This window comes from Melitaea cinxia, chromosome 17 (genome assembly GCF_905220565.1).
Source record: "Melitaea cinxia chromosome 17, ilMelCinx1.1, whole genome shotgun sequence".
Taxonomy (NCBI): domain Eukaryota; kingdom Metazoa; phylum Arthropoda; class Insecta; order Lepidoptera; family Nymphalidae; genus Melitaea; species Melitaea cinxia.
Genome location: NC_059410.1, coordinates 6,287,066 through 6,299,254, shown reverse-complemented (window position 1 = coordinate 6,299,254; position 12,189 = coordinate 6,287,066). Strand labels below are relative to the sequence as shown.

Below are 12,189 nucleotides of genomic sequence, written 5' to 3'. Positions count from 1 at the left end.
CTTTATCTATACATATAATAAAATGGCAGGAAAGTCAAAACTGTACATTGAATATTTTTTTAAAAGAATACTTACTTACTTATTACCCAAAATATACTTTTTAGAATTTTTGTCTGTTTGTCTGTATCTATGTCCGGGATAAACTCAAAAAGTACCGCATGGATTTACTTCAAATTTGGCACGAATATTATTAAGAAGTCGGGTCAACATATAGGCTACATATCATGCTATCACCTAACGGGAACGAGCAGTGAACCTTTATTTCCTCAACGCATTCTGCAACAACGTGTAATCTAACGACGCATATTTGAATGTTGTTGTTATTATGTTAATAACCATGCAATATAAAGCTAGCTTCACAATATAAAAATCACGCAATATAAGTAACTAAGCCGATAAACATAATTAAATGAATATAAGTAGACAAGGCAATTTTAAAGCAGCGCCATCTATGAGATTTTTCTGTAGATATGAAATGTAAAGAAGAAACGGGTAAATGGATGTTATTTTAAAAGGTATAATCGTAGGCATTTTTGGTGCTGTATAGCGTTCACGCAGACGACGTCGCGGGCAGCAGCTAGTTCCTATATAAAGAGGGAAATTCTCCTATTGCTTCTTCATACAACGCTGTGTTTTATTTAACACAAAATAATTGCTTTGTTCGAATGCATAACATTATATTAATCCTATCGTTATATAAAAAAAAAAATACCTACGTCACAGTTATTTGTACAGTTAGTGTATGGAATTTCTGTTGAACCTATGTTGTAATAACTGTTCGCTTATTTCTAAAACTCGCCAATAAAGACTACAAAGGTACTTACTTAATGACGCTGAAACTAGCAGCCACTCTTTATATCTCTGCTTCTAAACAACAGATTGATTTGTAACTTTACACAAATTAGTATCGTTTGTTCATCTAACTATGGAAAAAAATCCAAAGGGTAAATACCACCCCTTCTATTTTTTTTTAAATTTAAAAACTAAAAAAGGAGGTTAATTTGATATAAAAGCTAAAAAATTAATGTTACTAAGCATAAAATAGGGTCAAAATTTGAAAACAAAGGTAATTTATAATAACAAGAAAGATTATAAAAAAAAAATTACTTTAATTTTTTTTTATTTTGGGATTTTTTCTAAGCAGACGATTAAATAAAATTTATTAAAGTTATCATATCTCGGCTCATAGACACTGCATTTGTTGTAACTTTGTAGAAACCTTTTCTTTAATATCAAGAAAAGATAAAACAATTTTCAAAGCGGATACTCAATCCCTTCTATTTTTTTTATTTTTTTTTTTCTCTAAGACAATGCCTATATACTACTTCTTCAAATGTTTATATCTCTGCTCGTGGACACTACATTTTGTTGTTACTTCGCAGAAACCTTTCTGTTACTGTCTAGAAACGATGATAAAAATTTCAAAAGGGATACTCAACCCCTTCTATTTTTTTTTAATTTTTTTTTTCTCTAAGACAATGCCTACATACTACTTCTTCAAATGTCTATATCTCTGCTCGTGGACACTACATTTTGTTGTAACTTCGTAGAAACCTTTATATTACTATCTAAAAACGATGATAAAAATTTCAAAAGGGATACTCAACCCCTTCTACTTTTTTTAATTTTTTTTTTCTCTAAGACAATGCCTATGTACCATTTCTTCAAATGTCTATATCTCTGCTCGTGGACACTACATTTTGTTGTAACTTCGCAGAAACCTTTCTGTTACTGTCTAGAAACGATGATAAAAATTTCAAAAGGGATACTCAATCCCTTCTATTTTTTTTATTATTTTTTTCTCTAAGACGTAAAGACGTAAGCGTTGTAACTAGAGAAAAAAAAATAGAAGGGGTTGAGTATCCCTTTTGAAATTTTTATCATCGTTTCTTGATAGTAATATAAAGGTTTCTACGAAGTTACAACAAAATGTAGTGTCCACGAGCAGAGATATAGACATTTGAAGAAGTAGTATATAGGCATTGTCTTAAAGAAAAAAAAAAAAAAAAAAATAGAAGGAATTGAGTATCCCTTTTGAAATTTTTATCATCGTTTCTAGACAGTAATAGAAAGGTTTCTACGAAGTTACAACAAAATGTAGTGTCCACGAGCAGAGATATAGACATTTGAAGAAGTAGTATATAGGCATTGTCTTAAGAGAAAAAAATAATAAAAAAAAATAGAAGGGATTGAGTATCCCTTTTGAAATTTTTATCATCGTTTCTAGACAGTAACAGAAAGGTTTCTGCGAAGTTACAACAAAATCTAGTGTCCACGAGCAGAGATATAGACATTTGAAGAAGTAGTATATAGGCATTGTCTTAAGAGAAAAAAAAATAGAAGGGATTGAGTATCCCTTTTAAAATTTTTATCATCGTTTCTAGCCAGTAACAGAAAGGTTTCTGCGAAGTTACAACAAAATGTAGTGTCCACGAGCAGAGATATAGACATTTGAAGAAGTAGTATATAGGCATTGTCTTAGAGAAAAAAAAAATAAAAAAAAATAGAAGGGATTGAGTATCCCTTTTGAAATTTTTATCATCGTTTTTAGACAGTAAGAGAAAGGTTTCTACGAAGTTACAACAAAATGTAGTGTTCACGAGCAGAGATATAGACATTTGAAGAAATGGTATATAGGCGTTGTCTTAGAGAAAAAAAAAATATAAAAAAAAATAGAAGGGATGGAGTATCCCTTTTGAAATTTTTATCATCGTTTCTAGACAGTAACAGAAAGGTTTCTGCGAAGTTACAACAAAATGTAGTGTCCACGAGCAGAGGTATAGACATTTGAAGAAGTAGTATATAGGCATTGTCTTAGAGAAAAAAAATAAAAAAAAATAGAAGGGATTGAGTATCCCTTTTGAAATTTTTATCATCGTTTCTAGATAGTAATATAAAGGTTTCTACGAAGTTACAACAAAATGTAGTGTCCACGAGCAGAGATATAGACATTTGAAGAAGTAGTTTAAAGGCATTGTCTTAGAGAAAAAAAAAATAAAAAAAATAGAAGGGGTTGAGTATCCCTTTTGAAATTTTTATCATCGTTTCTAGATAGTAATATAAAGGTTTCTACGAAGTTACAACAAAATGTAGTGTCCACGAGCAGAGATATAGACATTTGAAGAAGTAGTATATAGGCATTGTCTTAGAGAAAAAAAAAATAAAAAAAAATAGAAGGGATTGAGTATCCCTTTTGAAATTTTTATCATCGTTTCTAGATAGTAATATAAAGGTTTCTACGAAGTTACAACAAAATGTAGTGTCCACGAGCAGAGACATAGACATTTGAAGAAGTAGTATATAGGCATTGTCTTAGAGAAAAAAAAAATAGAAGGGGTTGAGTATCCCTTTTGAAATTTTTATCATCGTTTTTAGACAGTAATAGAAAGGTTTCTACGAAGTTACAACAAAATGTAGTGTCCACGAGCAGAGGTATAGACATTTGAAGAATGATATATAGGCATTGTCTTAGAGAAAAAAAAAAATAAAAAAAATAGAAGGGATTGAGTATCCCTTTTGAAATTTTTATCATCGTTTTTAGACAGTAATAGAAATGTGTCTGCGAAGTCACAACAAAATGTAGTGTCCACGAGCAGAGATATAGACATTTGAAGAAATGGTACATAGGCGTTGTCTTAGAGAAAAAAAAATAAAAAAAATAGAAGGGATTGAGTATCCCTTTTGAAATTTTTATCATCGTTTCTAGACAGTAACGGAAAGGTTTCTGCGAAGTTACAACAAAATGTAGTGTCCACGAGCAGAGATATAGACATTTGAAGAAATGGTACATAGGCGTTGTCTTAGAGAAAAAAAAAATAAAAAAAAATAGAAGGGATTGAGTATCCCTTTTGAAATTTTTATCATCGTTTCTAGACAGTAACAGAAAGGTTTCTACGAAGTTACAACAAAATGTAGTGTCCACGAGCAGAGATATAGACATTTGAAGAAATGGTACATAGGCGTTGTCTTAGAGAAAAAAAAAAATAAAAAAAATTAGAAGGGATTGAGTATCCCTTTTGAAATTTTTATCATCGTTTCTAGACAGTAACGGAAAGGTTTCTGCGAAGTTACAACAAAATGTAGTGTTCACGAGCAGAGATATAGACATTTGAAGAAATGGTACATAGGCGTTGTCTTAGAGAAAAAAAAAAAAAATAAAAAAAATAGAAGGGATGGAGTATCCCTTTTGAAATTTTTATCATCGTTTCTAGACAGTAACAGAAAGGTTTCTACGAAGTTACAACAAAATGTAGTGTCCACGAGCAGAGATATAGACATCTTTCACAAATACAATATAATTGCCTCCTTAGGGAAATTGCAATATTAAAAAAATAATCAAAGTGGATTATTTATTTTTTTACCTTTTTTTCTAATTTTTTTTAATATTCTAAACGACCTTTGATTTAAATTTTAACCTTATTTCATGCTTAAAGACATAGATTTTTTGCTTCTATATCGAATTAACCTCCCTGTTTGGGTTTTTAAATATAAAAAATAGAAGGGGTGGAATTTACCCTTTAGATCTTTTTCATAGCGAGATGATATAACGTCACTAATTTCTGTACAGTTACAACTTAATCTGTTGCTTTTTTAAGAGATATAAAGCGTGGCTTCTAGTTTCAGTGTCATTTAATTTTGGCTGCTAGCTGCTAGCTGCTAGTTTCAGTTTCATCTTACTTACTGAGTTAATCGTTTTTTCTTCTTATATATTTGGAAAGACGGTTAAAAATAAACTTTCGCTTTGTAATACATAATATAATTAGTAAGAAATATCATCATTACAGCCTATACAGTCCACTGCTGGACATAGGCCTCCACAAGTTTACGTCAAAAATAACGTGAACTCATGTGTTTTGCCCATAGTCACCACGCTGGGCAGGCGGGTTGGTGACCGCAGTACTGGCTTTGTCGCACCAAAGACGCTGCTGCCCGTCTTCGGCCTGTGTATTTCAAAGCCAGCAGTTGGATGGCTATCCCGCCATCGGTCGGCTTCTTAAGTTCCAAGATGGTTGTGGAACCTTGTTATCCCTTAGTCGCCTCTTACGACACCCACGGGAAGAGAGGGGGTGGCTAAATTCTTTAGTGCCGTAGCCACACAGCACAAGAAATATATATATATTTCTTGTGCTGCTTATATAAATATATAAATAATAGTAAGAAATAAAAACAATAAAAAATTTAATACTAAAATTACTTATTTATTAAATAATTATATTTTTATGAAGAAAACTGGGTCACATCCACTCGAAAATAAGAATTTATACAACAAACTTAAAGGAAGATTGTAAAATATGTTCTCAAAATACAAAATTAATATACTGATAATAATCTTGTTCCCATGTATCTACACAAACACTATAAGAGTGCCTACAACAGTTTTAATTGAATAAATCCCGAAACTGGTACGAAATCAATTAACAAGTTGACATTTTCAATCGAACATTTCCGTATACAGTACAGTACAACTTTATACGAAATAGAAAAAAAAAATAATAATAATAATAAAAAGACGATGAAAAAGATATTTTTATATATTTAAAAACATTTCTATCATTTTACTTAAATTCGATCATTTGTACCTACTGCTGGGATGTCTCGTTTAATCGAGCAACATGATCTTATCACGACAAACTTCAATTGATAATATGTATATTGATTTTTCGCGACTTCGGTGGAGCAAAGCCAGCCCTGCGGCCACCAACCCGCCTGACCAACGTGATGACTATGGGCAAAACACATGAGTTCACGCCATTTTTGGCGCGAGCTTGTGGAGGCCTTTGTCCAGCAGTGGACTGCGATAGGCTGCATTGAGTGAATGAGTGACTTTGATTTTCAAACTATAATCATTTATTTATTTCCTGGAAATGTATTAAAACAAATCCACAGCAATATCCAATTTTCAAGAAAAAAAAAGCCGTAAAATCACGCATGAAGGGGTAATATCTCGGCTGGCTTTAATATCTCACTAGATTGCATTCCCTACTCGGCGCCAAATGAATAAGATTTACCTGAATTTCATATAGCAATATTATTTTATTTCTTTATAAATTTTGACTAAGAAAATAATATAATGATTTTCCACAAACAATAATAATCAGTTTTTCCTTTTTATATTAAGCATTCTGTTGTTTTTTTTTTTTAATTCAAACTGCGTGTATTCCAAGATCGACACACAAGACTCATCAAGATTAAAATTCAGAATCCATTCCTAAAAAACACATACTATTAAAATTATATTGTTTTTCGTCATATAAAAATATATTACAAAATCTAATTCTGCAACCACATTGCATTGATTCTTTAAGCGGTGAACAAATTATAAAATATTATAAAACAATGACTCGATCAGTAGGACATGATGAATTGAATGGTATTGGCGGTGCCTATTGTTTGTTGCCAAACAGTATACTTCATAAATATTCAGGGGACGCAAGGAGTCCAATACAAAATTTTAATAGTGTTATGAAGACAAAATAAATAAATATTTAGTAAACATTTTATGTGCATTATGGCTTTCCCCAACGTGCCACAACGAGTATACGTAACGCCGTCGATCCCAATTGTTATCGTAAACACCTGATAAGGGTCTGTGCTCCTGGTTATATAAGAGTAGATACATTATTCAATAAAACATACTAAGAAGACTTTAGCCAATTTATATAGAATGTTTCTGTTTAGTTTACCATAGGTATTGCTATTTCATTTCAATTTAATTTTGTTAAATTAGTAGTTTTAACGTTTTAAGTTATTTATTACTTATCTCCTTCAAATCATGCTATGCTACTTAAATACAATAACTATCGCAAGCTAATAGACTAATTTACGAAAAATATTTGTGAAATCATATATTTGTTATATCAGACGTCGTATTAGATTAACATACTCGTACCCTTAGTTAAATGGACCAATTAGTATAGTTTGAAACAAGTACGATATAAAAGCTCACAAAGTGGTTAAATTTTCCGAGAAACATTTAACCTGGTGTGAAAGTTAAGAATAAATTCGACCAAGTTGCTGCTATAGTTTGCAAGTATAATATAAATTAAACTAAGATTACCGGTTCAAAAAAGGCTAATTATTTTAATAATGTGATAGAAAGTAAATAATGCACAGTGGGACCTATATTATTGTTTTTTATTTGAACAGCCCTGCACACACCCCACTAAGGAAACTTTGTCTCGTAGGAAAGAGAACGGAACTTAATTTACTACGCTTATCACTGCTTCTATTGCACAATATATGTACAGGTCGTTCGACTCATAACTACGTTCCTTTAAATGGGAAGTTGCATAGGTGTAATAGACAATTTTCCACGTGAAAAAAAAATCCTAGGCCTAACACTTTTAAAAATTTTACTTTGTCTATATATACGAACTATTCTGGCAAGGTACTTTTGCATAACTGTCCAATGAGCGCGTAAGCACGGCTATAATTTACAATAAATAACATCTCGCGAGGAAAAGAATTCTTTCCAATACTAATAGTAATTTTCCTTTAAAGGCATGTTTACATGGTCACGAAAGATTTCATGCAGTTCTATCATGTAGCTCGTTTATTTAAACGAAGTCAGAGTTAAAAAAGGGTTTTACACGAGGAACGTGTTCTATTACACCTACAGAACCCCTTTACTATAATTATACAGTTATGTTATGTTAACGTTTGAACATTACGTTAATATGGATGTTCAAACATTTTGTTAACTTATCAAATGCACTTTAATATAACGAGCAGACCTTAGGCAACATATTTTAATAAAACAATTTATCTCACTTCTAGACCAAGGGAGACTAAAAGATAATAATAATCTACAACCGTAGTAAAAGTAACTACAATAGTATCGAAGTATAGTAGTTCGAACAATGAGATAAACTGTAGCCGAGCTATGAATAAATGAGGCATCTATGAATAAGGCAATACTGAATTGACCTTTCCAGAAATAGGTTTCTTGAATATAGTGTACACAATTCGTATACATATAAAATGAAACGGTAAGGTTAAGCATTTTTTCGTTACAAATTAATGAGGGCTTATTTCTTGTATCGAACTGAATAGTTTTATTATTTATTACGGTAAGGCTTAGCTGTATAAGTAATTCCGGAAAGATCGCTAGTTAAAATTTCAAGCACCGCCGAAGGCAACGCGAGAAAAACTAGTATCAAAAGAAATTCTAAGACATATGGAGATGGAGCAGAGCGCATCGTAGTGAATTAGGTTACCAATCCTTTTACTTAGTAAAAGAAGATTTATTTCATTTTCTACGAAACATACAGATTGCATAATACTTAAGTAACTGAATCAAATAACAAGACTTTGGTCACGGATTATAACGTGTGTAAAATTTATCTAATTAACTTTATTTTATATATGAAAATAGATTAATATATACTGTTTACTTTTCTTTTCCGGAAAGTACTATATTCACTCAGTAATATGGTACCTAATTCAAACTATTTTTTATCACAAGAACTACATACTTTTTTAAGGTTCTCGCTTAAAATGTTATCACGTTTCATAAAAAAAACTATTTATGTGATTTCTAATCTATCTAACATATCGAGCACATATTCGGGTAGGTGATAAAACATTTTATAGCAATGCTGCCTTAGTGGAATTACTTAGTAATGTGTTACCATCAAGGGGAAACTCGGGCACTTAGCGAGTGATGCTTGATGCAACAGATTATTTTTATGAACCGAATATTATTTATAGAACGAACGGTAATAGATGGTTTATGGTTTATGCGACGATGCGCGTTTCCGTATACTTAAATTTAATATTTAAAAAAATGATCTGTTTATTACTCTACAAGCAACCTTAATTTTTACAACTATTCATAAAAGAAAGAGATAATGTATTTAATCTTGCTAGAGGTATTAGTGAACTTATTTATGATTAAAAATAGTTTCACTAATGAACGAGTTTCTGAGAAAGGTGGAAATTTTGAGTTTGAATATAAATTTCTAAGCTCACTATGAAATTTTCTTGACTTGAAATGTCTTTACTAATTTTAATAAGCTGAATTTATTTAAATGCCCTAATCGAAATTAACCAATTTTTTTAGAACGACATAGAATATAATATACGGAGATATACCTTTTTTGTAGGACACAACATAATTTAACTCATACGAACATCGAAGAATACCGACTGTTATCAATGTATTTGCCTATTCATAAAGATTTGTAGAAATCAGAGTGTGATTATATACTTGAGGAACTGAGGGAGGGTACAGCAGGAAATATCCTGGTCAAAATTTGGAACAGCCCGACTGAGGAAGTATCTCAGAAGATCACAGCTAAATAGTACTGCTTTCAATTTGTTTCTGTGGTGAGTGAGGTCACCAGAGCTCCTGGGGGGATTGGGGGTAGGGTCAGCAACGCGTTAGCGATGCTTATGCTGTTGCAGGCGTCTATAAGCTACGATACTATCAGACGGACCTAACATTTACCAGTAAACAGTATAAAAATTTAAAAACAAGCGAAATCGCAATAGTGAAAATAATTAATTGGAAAAAGAACATGTAAACTAAATATCACGTCCAAAGAATAAAAAAGGTATTATTACCTCTAAATAATTTCTTAATATTCTTCAAAGATATTTCGCACATTTTAACGATTCGACCGCGCCACAAGTGAAAGAAAACATTACGATAACACTGTAAATTATAATCACAGTGAATATCGTAAACGTTTTACATTTTGGAAACGAATACAAATTACACGATAGTAAAAACACTAAATATAGCGACGTGCAAGTCGTTTTTGCTCTCGTTTAGAGAAATCGACGAATGTCGATTAAAATTAACAAATTCTAACACGCAAAGTTTTAGACGATTGTATTGATTGATTGCTTTAGTCTCAATAGAATTGTATTTATTACTAATAAGTTAGGAGTCAAATTATTGTCATATTTTATAAATAACAAACTTATATTTATTAGATTATCGTCTCTATGAAAATCTTAAAATAAATCATCTTTGATCATTATCAAATATATTTCATTATGTAATTGAAAGTGACTACCGGCACTTTATTGGTTGACTTAAAAAATCAGTACATTCAGATTTTTCTCTCATCTCTTTGTATATTGTCTAAACAGTAACAGCCTTTAAATACATAGCTTATATGATAGGACCTCATCTAGTAAGTTCTCTTAGCGAGGAGAGGTAATCGTTACAACAACGATTACCTACGTGATATTTCGCACGCCTTCCAACGTCGGATGACAGTTAACATAAGGTTAGCCTTACATATTCAGTAGTGTGCAAACGTTCAAACGCAGCAGTAACTTTTAAATTTGGCAAAGAATGACGACCGAGGTACGCCTATATGTAGAAATGCGGTGACTATTGTTATCTACGTAGTATTTAATGTATGCAATTTTTGCTGCACAAAAAAAATACTTTATACTTTTTGTAAGAACAGCTGATAGGATTCAGAATAAAATTCTGTCTTTGAGTCTATCATTAATTAATAAATAAAATGAAGGTTATAATTCACTTTTAAATATTTTAGCAATGTCAAATAGAAAAGCAATATATAGCCTCCACATTGAAATGACCTATTGGTACTTACGACTATTTTAACTTTATATCGCAACTAACCACTACGCCGACCCGTAGCCACTTCGTTGCGCGTTAATATTTTTGTGATGCAAATATATAATAAAGTTTTATTTTCATTTACATATACTATTATTTTTCACTGTCTGTGGGTGTCGTAAGAGGCGACTAAGGGATAACAAGGTTCCACAACCATCTTGGAACTTAAGAAGTCGACCGATGGCGGGATACCCATCCAAACTGCTGGCTTTGAAATACACAGGCCGAAGACGGGCAGCAGCGTCTTCGGTGCGACAAAGCCAATACTGCGGTCATCAACCCGCCTGCCCAGCGTGGTGACTATGGGCATAACACATGAGTTCACGTTATTTTTGGCGTAAACGTGTGGAGGCCTATGTCCAGCAGTGGACTGTTTAGGCTGTAATGATGATTTAAAATTTATATTATGTTTAGTTAATTTAAAAATTAAGTTGTGTTTGCATCACTTTTAAAAAATATGGAAACTTTATTTAAAAGATGAAAGTAAAATACTTTATAAGCGAAAAAATTCTATTAAGATTTCCAAAGTACCCTCAATGTTATGTTATTTTTACTGTTTTATTCAAACTAACTGAAAATATCCTAAAAATATTTTTGAGTAATTTGAAAAGACATTTTTAAAAGACTGACGCAATTGTAATGATGAGGATTTAACTAATGAGTAACAAAGCCCCTAAACATAAATGTAATAACTGTGTCATGAATATATTAAATACCTCACGATCCTTATTCCCATAGGTGATGCCCAGGTTGGGCATGGCACGCAATATGGCGACGAGGGACTGGATTGTGTTGCTGTACACCACGGGCCGATACTGTTTAAAGTCTTCATTTGTAAAGCCACTCTCGTGGATGATTCTGTTGGACAAAATTTTTTACATTAATTATTACAACAAAAATAATAAAATAAAAAACAAATAAAAAAGTACAAAAGGCGGCTTTATTGCACAGATCAATTTCTTCTAGGCCAATCTACAATTCAACCATTTCATACAAATACTAATCGAACATTTGACTCACTAATGTTATAATTCCGCTTAATAATTATTTCCTAATGATGTTTGAAGGTAAGGCGTTAGAATGTCGTTTCCGTCTGGTAAAGATTCTCAACAATGTAACAATGAGAGTATTCGTCCTACTGATGTAACAGTCATGTTCCGGTCGGTCAAATCACGATATCAGTATGATTTTAAAACATCAATTACGATCTGGATGCGTTGTTGTGGAGATCCACATACCTACAATTTATTTGTATCTACGTATACATGCAGGTACAAATTAAATGTTTTTACCAGATCGATATACGAGTACATGGCCGAGGTCAAATTTTATCAGTCCTAGTTCTTTCTTTCTAAATATCATCGTCAACTAAATATTAAATTTTTTATTAAATATAAGGCCAAAAATAGCCTATTTTTAGCCGTTTAAAAATATTTAAATGGTTACGTCACGGTCGCATTATGCAGCTACTCTCTTTAGAATCAAACACTTTTTGATACGAGCACGTTTCAAGAATACGAACAATGGAAGTGACGGATACTTAAAAATCGCACAAAGCCACAGTTTTAAAAAAACAATAACATTAACGA

The 12,189-nt window shown here is 31.8% G+C and overlaps 1 protein-coding gene across 3 annotated transcripts in view; it reads right to left on the bottom strand.

The window, feature by feature from the left end:
* LOC123661915 (guanine nucleotide-binding protein G(o) subunit alpha) overlaps nt 1-12,189 on the bottom strand; it is a 63,937-nt gene that overhangs the window by 33,155 nt on the left and 18,593 nt on the right. For all 3 annotated transcript variants that reach the window (XM_045596850.1, XM_045596848.1, XM_045596847.1), the window contains exon 3: nt 11,317-11,458. In XM_045596850.1, the coding sequence (XP_045452806.1) occupies nt 11,317-11,458 (142 nt within the window). The remainder of the gene's footprint in view (nt 1-11,316; nt 11,459-12,189) is intronic.